Source organism: Myotis nattereri (genome assembly GCF_964212035.1).
Source record: "Myotis nattereri genome assembly, chromosome: 14".
NCBI classification, from domain to species: Eukaryota; Metazoa; Chordata; class Mammalia; order Chiroptera; family Vespertilionidae; genus Myotis; species Myotis nattereri.
The window spans coordinates 51,022,384-51,037,817 of NC_138089.1; the positions used below are offsets into that span (position 1 = coordinate 51,022,384).

The 15,434-nt window shown below is 40.4% G+C and overlaps 1 protein-coding gene across 26 annotated transcripts in view; it reads left to right on the plus strand.

Annotated features, from left to right (window-relative positions):
- Positions 1–15,434, plus strand: part of ARPP21 (cAMP regulated phosphoprotein 21) — a 143,836-nt gene that overhangs the window by 68,190 nt on the left and 60,212 nt on the right. For 10 of the 26 annotated variants that reach the window (XM_081106066.1, XM_081106047.1, XM_081106067.1 and 7 more), the window contains 3 exons: positions 6,153–6,190; positions 8,038–8,097; positions 11,296–11,528. In XM_081106066.1, coding sequence (XP_080962192.1) covers positions 6,153–6,190; positions 8,038–8,097; positions 11,296–11,528 — 331 coding nt within the window. Of the gene's footprint in view, positions 1–6,152; positions 6,191–8,037; positions 8,102–11,295; positions 11,529–15,434 lie in introns of all 26 variants that reach the window. The other 16 variants (XM_081106068.1, XM_081106044.1, XM_081106049.1 and 13 more) reach the window with 5 other exon arrangements.

The following is a 15,434-nucleotide window of genomic DNA, read 5'->3' on the forward strand; positions in this document are numbered from 1 at the left end:
ATGGAAAAGGAGCCAGGGGTTCAAGCGTGTTCCTAGGATGTGACCGGTGTGGGAACTGCGGTATAATTTTGGTCAGTTCAATAGGCCTTGAGTACAGAGATAGGGTGCCAGGTTTGAAGAGATGCCTTCATGCCAATATTGGCCAGGAGATAGATGTCACCTTGCTGTCTTTTTCATATTAACACTGTGCAGTAGAATTAAAAGGAAGCGGAGTATGCTGATCACATGCACGCACAGAACTTTCTTTTTTCTATCTTTCTTTTTTCTGCATTCTTAGTAAGCATGGGTCTTTTATTATAGCAAAGTTAAATAGTGATACTCATCCCCCCCCCCTCAATTTCAGATCAGATTAGTTTTGTAAACAGTTCAAGGGAATGATGACAAAACAACCTCTTTTGTTCAAATTTCTACAAATAAGATGTGGTGGGGATTTATTAAACTCTGTTACTCACTCTGGTCAAAATAAAATGAAATTAAATTAGGTAAAAATTAATAGGTACCAAAAAAAAAAAAGGACTGGATTTAAATGTAAGAAAATGAGAAGAGCAAGCAATTGCCAAAGCCATTCCATCCCATGAAATCATCTGGCAGCCTCCTATCATGTTGGGTCTGCCGTCTGCAGAAGAAGAGGTGTGGGCTCCTTTGTGTAGATTGGGCCAACCCCTCCGGATCCACTGAGTCAGGGGGGGCATCTAACCCCCTGTTGCCATTTGCTCCTGGAGGCTCTTGCAGGGCCAGCCTAGTGACCGAGGCTTCCGTGCTCAGCCTGAAGGAGGCCTGCTGTCTCAGTGGGTTCTAGCCCAAGCCAGTTCCGGGACCTCCAGCTGGTGCTGGGTCCTGTAGCATGAAGCTGCAGAGGAAGCAACACTAGCTGTCCATTCCCTTCACCTTTACACAGGTTTCTGGCCTCTCTTCCAGGTCCCCTCTGCCTTGCTTGGATATCTCACAATCAAATTGTGATGGGTGAATACTCTGGCTTGGAACTCTAGAATGAGGAGAGTGGAAGAGACAGAGATGGAGGTAGCCATAGCTGGATGATGTTTGGGTACAATACTAGAAGATTCTGTACATGTGTGGACTAGATTGTTATTGTGGTCAGAGTTATTGATGGTGCAGCCTGACACCTGGAAGGCCTTCAGTTGTGTTTGCTGGGTACCAGAATGAAGTAATGAGAGGATCTGTGCTAGTCCTGCTAGTGTAAGGAGGCCTCCTGTGGCCTGGAGGTGGCATGTTCTTGTCTGGTGACCTTCATGGAGAGACACTTTTCTGAAAACCAGTTCCCTCCCTCTCTCTCTCTCTCTCTCTCCCTCCCTCTCTCTCTCTCTCTCTCTCTCTCTCTCTCTCTCTCTCTCTCTCACATTTTCCCTCTTTACACTTCTATTCAAAAGTAAATACGAATTCAAAAGCAAATACAAATCACCCAGACAATGTACAAGCAACATTATGCTTGTTTTCTCCCCAAAGCTGTGCCACATTGCCAGACACTCAAGAGCCAGACGACAGAAAACAGCATCGCTGATGCCTGTCTGTCCTTCGCATCTAGGAAGAGGTCATTATGGGGTCAAAGGGTCAGCATGACTTCCCTACGACCCTATTAAGCAGATTAATTGTAAAGGACCTGAGTCCCTGGTTAAAGATTGGAGGCAAGTGTTGATGTTTAACCATTTGTACACCATAAAGCACCTATAGATGCAAGCGGTGGAACTTTTTTAATTAAATTCAAAATATCATGGCAGTTAACTGGTCAAGGCCTCTATGGCCACATGCTGCATTGACATTAAAAAAAATAACAGCAGACTTACATGTGAGAGAGCTTCAGTGGCAAGCTGTTGCCGTAGCCAACCCATTCCATGCAATCATTCGACATCCTCCTTTAAAGGCCATGGCTTCTTCTCTCTGCGAGCGTAGCGGTGTGAGCTCCTTTGACGGGCGCTCTGGTGGCCAGCATGTCTGGCTTTCCTAATTCAGCCTTGTTTCTGACACTGCTCTTCACCTGATCTCTTAGGGAAGAGGTTTTTCAATTGGCATCTTGCACTCAGAGGAGATTTATCGATGGGCTTCGGAGATTAAAGTCCCGGAAATCATCTGCAAAATGCTATGTTCATGAGCAGATGTGCATTTTTCTAAGGAAAAGGTCTCTAGTGTTTATTTGATTCTTATAACTTTCATCATCCTGTAAAGCAGCGGTTCTCAACCTGTGGGTCGCGACCCCTTTGGCGGTCGAACGACCCTTTCACAGGAGTCGCCTAAGACCATCCTGCATATCAGATATTTACATTATGATTCATAACAGTAGCAACATTACAGTTATGAAGTAGCAACGAAAATAATTTTATGGTTGGGTCACCACATGAGGAACGGTATTTAAAGGGCCAGAAGGTTGAGAACCCCTGCTGTAAAGGCTAAGGGCCACTCTTCCTCCCCCATCTGATAGCTCTATCCGGAGACAATGCAGTCATACCACCAACGTTCCCTGGGTTAGCTTTTTATTGCTGCACAAAAAATATTCCCCAAATTTTTCAGCTTTAAACAAAACAATAATTCTTATCTCAGGGTTTCCATGGTATCAGGAGTCTGGAAGTGGTTTAGCTGAGTGATTCTGGCTCAAGGCTCAAGGTCTTTCAGGAGGTTAAGGTCAGGCTGTCAGCTGGGCTGCAGTCATCTGCAGGCTCGATGAGTGTGTAGGTGCTTCCAGACTCACTCACATGCTGGAAGGCTTCGGTACCTTGCAGGTTATAGGCTGGAGATCTCAATGTTTATGATGCAGGCCTCTCCATAGGCTGTTGAGTGTCTGTGAGACATGGCAACTAGCTTCCCCCAATGCAGGTGACCCAAGAGAAAAGAGATGGCCTGAAATGGAAGACACAGTCTTTTATAACCTAATGCTGGAAGTGACATGCCTCCCCTTCCACTGTATTCTGTTGAACCCATACTCTGGCCCTGGTCCCAGGAGAGAGATATACTACACAAGGTAGTGAATACCAAGAGTGGGGATATTACTGTTCCTCCTCTGTTAACACAAACTCAAGGACATAACAGTAATATGAACTTTCTTGAATATATGGGTGTTGTCCCCAAAAAACGTATACGCACTTTGAATAATTATTCATTCTAATGGATTAAATCTGAAAAGAAAGAAACATCAATTGAGCTATCCGCTGTTAAGTGTGTATACATTTTGGGGGGACACCGTACATATAGTAACAAATCCTCCTATCACTTATACAAAGACAGGACACTTTATGTAACCCTTCATCTCTGCAATTTCAGGTTCCCAAAGGATCATTGCTGCTGCCCAGACTGTTGAGGTCCACGGATAATAATTAAACTCTATGAAATCAATTATAAAACAAATGCAAAGAACCCAGCATAAGGAAACTAAGTCATAGACACCTAATCCCTTTCTTAGCTGGTCTTTAATATAGTGCTCTCATAATTTAACAACAGCTAATAAAGCCAGTTTTCCTTGCTAATTATTAAGTAGTGGAGTCGTTCAAACAAGTTGATCTATTTATATACTTAAGAGCCTTTTTTTTTTCCTACTTGAAGTCGCAATGGAGAATTCTAGAGAAACATTTCCTGGTATTTGCACATCAGCAAAATTCAAATAGATTTTAAAAATTTGATGCATTCTTGATAGTTTATAGATGAAATGGATTGTGATGTCTAAGGTGTGTGTGTATCTTGTGTGTGTGTGCTTTTTGTACATAGGTGCACCATCAGAATATCCAGGTTACTCTGGGATTTTCTAGAAAACGATTTTCAAATTCAGCTTGAGAACTTTGGCACCTTGAGGCAAATGTATTCGTTATTTGAGAACTCAATTGTTGTAAGTCAGAACACAGAACAATTTAGTTCTCAAATAATAATACATAAGTGTATTTTGGTAGTCAGACGTGTTTGAAGTATAACTTGTATTTCCTTCAGCTGGCTTCTTGATGAATCCTGTGCAATGCTGCTAGTTTGGGGAAGGTTCATTTGAGAAAGCAATATATTTGAAAAAGACATGTTTTGTCTGGAGAGTGATTTCTGATGTGTAAACAGGGCCTCGGGGAGGAGCGCATCCTGGCTTGCTTTCCTGTTCTGGGATTCCTCCTCTGTAAGGACTGATAAGGGCACATGGTGCCACCTGGATTGGGGGTGGGATGTGGGAGAGAAATCTGCAACCCATTAGGCAAAATCATTTTCTCCTTAAAAAAAAAAAATGAGCCCTTTATATCTGAGAGTGCGTGACAGCTTCGAATGCTGCATTAATCCCTGTGACAATTTTACCTTTCCCTGCTATTAAAATGTGCAAGTTATTAATACTACTTATTTTTGAAAGTTTATATGCATCAGCTACTGAATCACGGCCCATAGCCATTTCTGCATTATTTATGAAAATGTGGTGGAGGGATGATGAGATGATTTTTATGACCTTTCCACAAAAATCAGAAAAAGTACTCTTGGGATATGTTTTAAGGAAAGGTATTATTAACTTCTAAGTGCTTTATTATTTTTTTTTTAATTCAAAGAGTTCAGGCTGCTTAACTTTTCCCAAAATGCCATTAGATTCAGGCATGTGAAGAGGTCAGAATGTCTTTGATCAACTCCTTCCAAGTAGTGGTAGAGTTTCAGTAATTTCGAAACCCAGCCAGAACATTGTAAATGCAACTGACCTCTTCCCAGCCAGAGCTGAGCTGTAGTAAAGAACGGAATTCATAATGTATCTCGGAGACAATCTCTCTTTCCCTTCCCATGACTTGACTCAAGCCAGTAGCAAAACCAAACTAAAGGACATAAAGACAGCAAGATAGTTCCTGGACTGTAAACACGCCTTCATAGGAATAATGTCAGTGGTACACCATTTGTATTTGTTTCCCTTTATAAAATACAAATTTAAAAAAAAAACACAGATATTTTCTGAAAAGTTTTTTTTTGGAAATTGACTAAAGTTTTTGCCTTTTGTTAAATAAGGTTTGGGCACACTTGACTTCGAGGAGTGGTTCTGAAGATGCCCTTACCTGTGTGCTCAGGCCACTGAGGAAACATTACGCCCAAAGTTAGCCTTTTGGTTTTAGTGGAAGGATATGATTTCCCAGTAAAAAGTACCAAGAAACCAATATCAATATGCCGCTCTGACTAGTGGTTACATTAATGGCATCTTCGAATTCAAGCATTTGATATTGAAAGGTCACTATTATTTTTTAGTTTTATTCTCTCTTAAAATGGACCTGTTAAACCTCTATTTATTCCTTTAGCATGTCACTTATCCATCATTAAGAAAATGGACACTGAAGTATGGTGGATATGTTTATGTTTAGAAACTCAACCGTTTGAAAATGGTTTTCTAAACACAGTCACTATATTATACGACCAGTGCACCAGCTTTTGTTTGGACTTTTTCTGTTGCTTAAATTTAATTTGATCTGCCCTTCCGTCTCATGTAATGATCATGGAATTTTATTTTCCCTGCATTGTGTATAAACACGAGAAGCTAAGACGAAAGTCATTTGGTTTTCTGTGTGAAAAACTAAGAAATCTTCCATGGAGGGTGACATTTTTTTTTTAATTAGCTTCATTTCATTTTCATTTGTCTTCTGCTCCTCCCTCCCCCTTAAGACTGATTGATGGCATCTCTGCAGTTGTAAGAGCCTTGCCGTCAATCTGTTTATATCGTGAGAGTGTATTGTTGCCGGGTGATAACTGCAGGATCCTGGCTTTTCGCTCTCCCCTCCTGGGTGGATCGTGCCAAGCTTGCACGCTCTGCCCTGATTTGAACCTGTCATCCGTCGGGGCTCTTGGCGGCTGCATCTCCCCAGCCCCAGAGGAGCCCGCTAGCTCAGGATCCCAGGGTCCCAGGTTTCTCCGGCAGGCAGTTCAGTCCGCATCTCTCTTCTGACCTTGATGATGAACGGGCTCAATCTCTATGAAACCTGGAGGTGCTCTGATGGAAAAGTACTGTGTTGCTGCATGAGAATGGTCTCCGCTCTGACTCTAACCTATTTCTTTCCTTTTTTTATTTCCTTTTTTTTTTTTTTCTAAAAATGGTACATATGTTTTCTTAAAATTTTTCCCCTTGGAGGGGAAAATTAGTTTTTAAATCAGGCAAGGATTTGGGATCCCTTCAGCATATCCAGAACCTCTGATACAATCCTTTCTTTATTTTTCAGTCAGTTTGCTCCCAGGAAAGCCTTTTTGTGGAAAACAGGTAAAATGGAATTTGCTTTTTTCGTGTCTTTAGAGGAACAAAGTGTGTCATGTGTGTCCTGTATATTCATAGAGATATACATTGCATATATAAGCGTGTGCTTAAATATATGTATCAACAAATACATATATCTATGCGTACACACCTATATATGTACACATATATGTTACTTAGCATGTCTAAACATTATTTCATGGAGAAAAAAAAAATTATCTCAGTTACTTCCAAACATGAGTTTAAATGTTTTCACTATTTAAAGTCTCAATTTCTGGTCTTCCAACAGTTGTAATTGCTACTGTTTTCGCCAGGCATGGAAAAGTATAAATATTGAGACCGTACAGGAACTTGCAGTTTCATTGGCTTATTAACGAGGCTGCTAAAAGCACTTGTATATTTGGTATTAATAACTACTTCTTTGCTCCATTATTATATATAGCTCTATAAATAATAATTAGAATACTATTGTTTTATGTTTCTCATTCTAAATAACCTACCAGTCTTTATAAAAGGCCTAACTTGGGAATCTTATCTAAACTAGTTTGGATTTAGCAGTACACTTGGCTTGGGAGTAAGTAGGAGGAGGTGGTTGCTATGAAATGAATAGGTTACAACATTTATATAAAATCTTGAGCAGAAGAGCATAAATTTTTCAAATTTAGCTTATACCTTTTAAAAATAGTTTTAAACTGACATAGGCATTAAAATGCTCCATTAATTTAATTGCAGATTTTTAAGGGGAATTAAGAATTCCACATTTGCTGTTATTAATGGGTAACTTGGAATGGAAATACGGTTATTTTAAAAGTGGCAGTTACTTTTATTTTAAAAGTAATGGTTAATTTTATTTCAGGTGTCAGTTCAATGGGTGGCCCCTATAAAAGTGACTAAAATGCAGTCTGTTTGATTAAATTCCAAGACTTACAGAAAGTTTGAACTGGGCATTAGAAATGATTGGGGGGGGGGGGAGGATGCCATCATTTATATTAGCAATTAGAAATCTTCAAGTAACTAAGTCCCTCAATTGAATAATCTTATTTTGGAAGAAAAGATGAACTTAGAAAACAAGTCTACATGAGCATTCAAAAACAACTTTAAAATTCATGCAGATTCAGACTGGTATTTCTTATTTACAGTACAGTTAAGAATCGACAAGCATTAACATCTTAGGAATAGTTCTGAATAATTCCAAAATTTTCTATCCTTACCAAAACGATTAAGTGAGCATTTATAATTTAGTTTAGTGGGAAATCTTATTCCCTAGCCTTCTAACCAATCATTCTCTCCTACTTTATAATTTTATTCATTTATTTGGGTTTTGTACAAACATACTGCTAATACACTGTGTCCCTTTTATTCAAATTAGATTGTATTCATCAATACAATAATTGGTGACATACATACATTGCATGTACGAATAAGTCTTGATGTTCCCATAAAGCAAAAATTTAATGGAATGGATTCCTTACAAAAATAAATATATCGCTTAGATACCTGCCTTTGGAATGTCAATATTTCACTGCTCAAGAAATAAGGAATAACTTAAATATCACTCAAGAAAAATAGTCACAACTAATATATTTAATTAAATATCTGTTACATCTGTATCAATTACTTTTCTTCTCCTCTTCTATTTCCTCACCTCTTCCCTTTCCCTTACTAACATCAGTGTTTGAATCCTAGGTTAGGGAAAAACCATGCTGACATTAATTTATTATGGCTAAATTAAATGTCATACAAATAAAACAGTATATGGGATTGATTTGCAAGACAGGTGTGTTATACTAGAGTACACTTCCATTTATTACCTTCAGGTTTTATATCATAAAAATCATGTTTTTCATTTCCAGTAGGCTCTTGGAAGACAGTAACATATGCAATGAGACCTATAAGAAAAGACAGCTCTTTCGGTTGGTATGGCTTACTTTTCTAAAACTGTGTTTTCAGATTATGTGGCAGAATCAATGTTAAATATAAGTGTATTAGTGTAAACTATCTCTGTTCACGAAATGAAATATGTTCAGTTATCTCTTTGTAAAGCTTTTTACAGAACTAGTGTGGAAGCCATATTGGATAATGTGAGATCCAGGACTGGGAGACCATTACTTTGATACAATCCTTTAGCGGTCTTCCTTTGATTTTCTGATTGTTTTTATTTTCTCAAGGGCTAACTTTAGAAGCACACTGATTTAACATTCCCAAATCAACTTCGGTGAATTACAGAGTTAAAATTTCTCTGACAGGTTGCAATTGGGTATATATTCCCAACACTGGAAACAAATCATTGATAACTCTATTTGAGTTCTTGATTTTTAGCTATTACTATCCATCATGCTATTTCAAACAGTATTTTTTTCAAGAACAGATTTTATTTCTAAAGAAAAATAAGAGATTGCTTCCAATTATAATGAACTACTTAAGTCAAGATCTTTTGTGGGCTATGGGTAATTTTATATATGTATATACATATAAAATTATATATAATATTAAATTATATAATTTAATTATAATTTTGTAACTATAATATAAATTATATATTTTTAAGTTGTGAGCTAGGCTAGAAGCTCCATTAAAACAGGGATCATACCTATATCACTACTCTATTAAATGTGCCTCTAGCATTCATTATGAAACTAAGGATATACACAGTCCTCTTTATACACTTAATACCTAATACATATATTAATATGTTAGTTCTTTTGTGAATATTAGGATTCATCTCTGTTGTAGGACAGGCAAAATAAAGAAAGAAAACGTTACTAGGGATCCTGCCCACAATCCCGAGCATGTGCCCTGACTGGGGCTTGAACCCGTGACCTTTTGATGCACCGGGCAACTCTCAACTAAGTGAACCTCACCTGCCAGGTCTTAAATTCCCTCTTTTAACATGCACAGATCTTGATTTAGGATGATGACTTGTGCTGGTGGAGAAGCAGAAGAACTTAAGAAAATCTTAGGTTGCCTTATTAGCCAGGGGATATAGCACAAGTCTAGAGGAACTCCACGATGTTCTAGAAACAGCCAGGCCAGAGGGAAGGGTGTATATAAACTACAGCACCCTAGCTTGCACCCAGGAATAGTGGTGGACACCTCCTTTGCAGAGAAAGGGCCACCCACACTGGCATTTAGGGGAAGTCTGGATTCCTGCCAGGGAGGTGCAGAGTTAACAGGGAGAGGGGCCACTGAAGCAGAATTAGTTTTGATCACCCCCACATGGAGAACTTCCTTCTGACGCACCCTGTCTGCTGAGGTAAGAACCAACTCAAATGTTTCTGATAATAAACATTCCAAATTAGCTACACCTGAGATTACTGTCACACCCTTGGTACATTTACAGTTGCTAAATACTATTTAGGCAGGCTTGGTCAAAGGTGGGTATAATTAACCAGGATTCAACGGGAAAAGAATGACGTTGAATTTGGAGATTGAGAGGGAGACAATCGGGGATGGAAAAATTCCTCTTTCTAGCAAAAAAGGGTGCTTTTCCTCCAGGCTGCCTCCGCTGGCTTTCTTAAATTTCAAAGGACTTTAGGAACTAAAGTCACCTGGCCATTGGTGAGTGTTTGAGACTTCCTGCTCGCAACCTTGTCTTTTTTAAAGATGGTCCTTGTTTCTAAAACCGGTCCTAAGGCCCTGAGAACAGAGAGAATATTTATAAGGAAATATTAACAAAGGACAGCAGGGCACGAAGTGCATTTGTTTTTTGAGTTTTCTGTTCCACTTCCTCCCCTCACTTTACAAAGTTCCTATCACAGATGAGCTACGTCATTTTTATTATCTTTGGGTCCATTTACCTCCTTCCATTTTCATGAAATAAAAGAAAAAGCTTAGTAAGTAAAGTTGAAGTAAAACCTAAAATTTTCTCTGTACCTTCTGTACAATTCGGCGCATGTTTCAATCAGATATGCATACCTCTAGCTTCCCAAAGTCCATTATTATCTTTAGAAGAATATTGATCAGCAAAGCTAATGATCCCGTGTGTGAGATTTGGATCAAGCTGGAGTAGGTCACATCACAGTCCTATGAAAAGAGGGGTTATATCTACTGCCTGTGATGTATGTCCCCATCTACTTAAAAATCCATGGGAATCGAAGAATATTTTAATGATCCATTATTTCCAACCGCAGAAAAGGCTTTGAAAATATTAAGTTACTCTTTAAGCAGATTGGAAACCAATGAAAATGCAAATTTCACCCACTTTCTCTAGAAAAGACATGCCATTTGGTACACTGCTGACAGATTCTCTGGAGTCTTGAAAATTCACTTGTGGCTATTGGCCCTCTTCCAACACATTCGCTTTTTTTCTATTTGAATTTTGAACAAATGTGTTATTCCACCTCTGGAGCTTTTGTTGTTTGTTTGTTATTGCCATGGATCCCCCTGGAATGTCTCTCCTTGTTGTTACTCGCACCGGCTTTTCCATGTGAAAAGGATGAAGAGGCTCTTACCTCTGCCTGTGAAGGGTGAATCACTGGGAAACACTCTCACCATCAGCCAACCAGGAGTTCCTGTGATTTCTGGACTGTCCCTCAAAGCTTTCATGAATTCAGACACGTAGCTCATGACGTTAGAAAACACATGAATGAATGAATGAATGAATGAATGAATGAATGAATGAATGAATGAATACATGGCCTTTCTGGAGCTGTGTGCACTTCCCGAGGCCAATTATTAATGCCGAAGGGAGAGACAAAACTCTTCCTTGGTGGACGATGCTTTGAGGGTCATTCAAGATCCCAGGTGTTTCCAAACATTGATTCCTTGTTGACGTGGGTCCGGAGACTTCATCCTCCCTCCCCTCCACAACAGACGTCTCCAATTATGTTCTCCGCCATGTTTTTCTAGTGGCTTCTCCTTCACCGGCAGAGGGATCGTGCGGCATTTCAGTTGGGTGTTTTCTGTTTGTGACACGCTATGTGTGATGCGTGACCCATCTGCCATCCGTGAGGCATGTGTGGGTCTGCTGGGGAGGCAGCAGGTCTGCTGGAGAGGGTGGACGGGGAGGGTCTCGTGTAGACGACTCTTCGGAGAAAGGTCCCACTCCGTGCCCACCACTGCGCCTGGGATGTAACACTGTCCCGTGCCTTTTTCTGACGGCCGTGCTCCAGGGGCAACCGAGATGGCTCGGGGAGAACGTCGGGGAGTCGGCAGAGCAGCTCGGAGAACGAACTCAAGTGGTGCGACCACCAAAGGGCCTGGAGCAGCACGGACTCCGAGAGCTCCAACCGCAATCTCAAGCCCGCCATGACCAAGACGGCGAGTTTTGGGGGCATCACGGTGCTGACCAGGGGTGACAGCACGTCCAGTACCAGGAGTACCGGGAAGCTGTCCAAAGCAGGTAGTTAGTACTGGAGGGGTTTAAGTCCCGTGGTGTTTTCTGAAGTCCACCCGAGCTGTAAAGGCGCCATTCCCTCTGGCTCTGAGTCAACTAATGATGATGACATGAATCTGGGATAGATTGAGGTCAGAAGGTGCGGTTTAAATCCCAGTACTGCCTCTGGCTAGCTGGGTGTGAAAGTCCAATTATTAACCTCTCTAATCTCTAGTTTCCTCATCTATAACATGTAGATTATAATAGAATATTACTTGAAACCCCCCCCCCCCAATAGACCATTTTAACTTCCATTCCAATGATTGCCCTAAAAATGGTTACCAAGGCATGTGCACCGGGCAATTGTTCTGTGAAGGTTAGCTTTTTAAAAATCTAATATTATGAGTTATTCCATAAAGCTACATTATAGCGATTTTGGTATTAGTAGTTTCCATTCCTGTTTTGGTATGATGTTAGTATCATCCTCGGCAAGCTAGTTATCCCATGTGAGCCTCATGGCTCACATCAGAGAAATGGGAATAATAATAGCACCAATATTTCAAAGTAATTGTTAAAACCAAGAGTTAATATACTCAAAGCAATCCCTGGCAGGTTGTTAGGCCTCAATAGGCACCAGTTTCTGCTTATTTTGCTTATTGCCATGCAATGTTTCCATCCTTGCTTTGCCGAAAAGGAGAGTGGTCCTCAGAGGTTTAGAGTTTCCACGTAGCCAGGTCCATGCATCTGAGTTTTATTGTTTGTTTTTGGTCTTTGGTGGTGTTTTCTTCTTCTTCTAAGTGAATAGTGATCTTTTGAGTTTGGTAGTTCAAGTTTGCATGGGCAGGCTTTGGGAGTTCTTAATGATGAGAGATCTCGAACCATTAACTTGAAACAAATTTAAACTAATGGAAGCATCAACACCATGGGCTTCACGAGTCTGCAAAACACCCCACATGCTCTTCCATTTTTAACTCTTCTTTTCCCCAAGAATCTCTCACCATCGTTTACAAATTACTTTCAGATATTTATGATTTAAAAAACCTCATAAAGCCCTAACCAGTTTGGCTCAGTGGATAGAGCGTCAGCCTGTGGACTGAAGGGTCCCAGGTTCGATTCCGGTCAAGGGCATGTACCTTGGTTGCGGGCACATCCCCAGTAGAGGGTGTGCAGGAGGCAGCTGATCGATGTTTCTAACTCTCTATTCCTTTCCCTTCCTCTCTATAAAAAAAAATCAATAAAATATATTTTTTTAAAAAAACCTCATAAAATCACAGGAAGGTAACAGACGACCCTTCAGTAGCACTCCATGAACTTAAGTTTTTATTTGTATTTATTTATTATTTTTATTGAATTTACTGGCATGACATTGGTGAGTAAAATTGTATAGGTTTCAGGCGTACAATTCTATAACACATCACCTGTATATTGTATTGGTGTTCATCACCCCAAGTCAGGTCTCCTTCCATCACCATTTTAGTTTAGTATGTACTGTCATTGTTTTGGTTTGGTTTGGGTTTTACTTCAGAAGTGGGGAGGCCCTTACTCTCAGATAGGGTGGGGGTGAGTACTGGGATTCCCTAGCAGGCCCTGGGTCTCAGGGTGCACCGGGGGTGCATTCAGGGCCTGGGGTCACAGGTGAGTGGCAGGCCAGAGACAGGAGGAGAATGGTGAATGGGCAACACCAGCCAGCGGTTAGACATGGGCTGCCCTAGGCTGTGAGTACTTCCCCAGCCAAGCATCACACTCACTCTAGGGGGTGTTCTATGAAATCCAGGCTCATTATGCTAATGGTTTAACATAATTATGTTGTTGACAAATGCCTCCTGAGAAATTATCTCGTGTTTTCCTACATAGGCAGAAAATTAATAGCATTTAGTCATAGTCACTCCTTTAAATGTACATATCTTGCTTCTTGGAACGATTCAGGTGAGCTCACCCTGCCTTCTGTCATTTTTATTCACCAATTGGAGAATTCTTGATTTCTAACTCTAATTAATTGCTCTTGGTATATCCCACTATTGCAGCAACTGAAGTCAAGAAAATCCACCGTGGTGCACTTAAGCACTTGTAAACTAAGAAAGGTTTAATAGTTTTACATCTTCTTAAAAGGCAGAAACCAAGTACCTTAAATAGCGCACTTGAAAATTCCAGTACACCTAAAGAGCTCTTACGATTTTTAAATTAATCGGCATTCTCCATGCACCAACCCCCAATCCCTTCCAAAGCAAAGGTTTTTGGAAACATTTAAAACACCTCAAGAATGCTAAAATGCCATGTTCTCTGAAGAATGGTCAGAAATTGTTCGTGCTTCAGACATTTTCTAATCTAAGTGTCTCCATTTGAAAGCTTGTCAAGGTGCAGGAATGGAAAGCAAAAAAAAAAAAAAAAAAAAAAAGTAAAATAATAATAATAAAGGCATCAAGATAGGCTGTCAAAACAAACTCACAGTTTCCCAAGCGCGTTTTTATGAAGCAAAGCTGTCAGTTCTACTGTCGTGAAACTTCAGAGCAGCACAAGTTTCCAATTTTTGACCTCATTGTGCACAGTGGGCTTGCAAACAGTCCTTCTGCCTCTTAGAAACCAAGTCTGGAGCGGTGACATGTCAGGTGCTCTTCTCCTCTAATTACATCGGTTGGAGTTTTGTATAGATAATAATAGGACATTTTCCAAGTGGGAAACATGTTTTCCTACATTTGGGAGAAAACACAGCACTGAAGTCTGAACATACAAGCACATCTCTGGGGCCTGGGCTGCCCTTTCCCTGTTGCATCCCCCCGCACGGAGCAGGTGGCCACCTAACAGATGTCCAGCACACACCCTTGCAGGTGAATGACATCACTGTCATTACATCCTCCTTGTGATGAGAATTTGAATGGTGCTTGTGCTGCAACCTCAGCAGTTTCCTGGCAGTGGTGATGTGGTTGAAAAATACGAGTATGACCCTTGTTTCTCTATCATCCCTCCCTCTTGACCTCCATAGTAGGGGTTCTCACCTTTAGCTGCATCAGTGTCATGTGAAGGATTTCTTAAGCACAGATTGCTTGTTCAGAAACCATGCCTGGAGAACAACTGTTCTAGAGAAATCGATAGCCTTCTGTTTTGTTTTAATTATTGTACATGGCCTGGCGTTTTGTTTTCTGGACGCAAGGCCATTCTTGCTGCCCCCTTCCTGGTCTACACCCTAGAGTATTTTTTAAAATTCTTTATTGTTGAAAGTTATAGTATTTTTGAAGCGACACACTTCCTCTTGCTGCCACTCTTCTTCTGCATGTTTATTTTCATCATTACACTAATGCATCCTAGATATTTTCTTCTGCCCTGTAATACTGAATTCTGACCCCTGGATCTGGAAACGTTTTCTTGAATTCAGAAAAAGAATACTTACGTTTCAGGGTTCTTAAAAAAAGAAAAATTGCATCAGATGAGTTAAACAGGCAAGGAAGACTTTATCTCATAATTATTGCAATAGGAGTTAAGACTATAACAATAGGGGAGGGAGATGAAACTCCACCCTGCTGAAACAAAGGGCCAGAAAGCATTAGTGAGCTGGTGGAAAAGTGCTGGATGACTTTAGAGAGGTGATTGGTCAATGTGATTGCACCATCTGTGTTTGCTACTTGGTGTTTATCAAAGTCAGGTTCTTACCCTCCCACAGAAGCTGACAGACAAGGGCACTATTCTTCTTGATCTCATTTCAAAGGGATAGCTCCCAAGTCCTCCCAGCTCACACCTCAAATCAGAGTTCTGACATGCCTCATTGGCTCCAGCTCTTTCTCACCGTGTATCCCCTCCGCCCAGACATAGGCATGATCATTTTTATATGACCTTACATATTGGGGGTCAGAAGTTTTATTGTATGATTACTGTTGTTGTTGTTGTTGAGTCTCTACTAGTGTCAAACTTGGACTGCAACATCAGATCATACATGGCAATTCC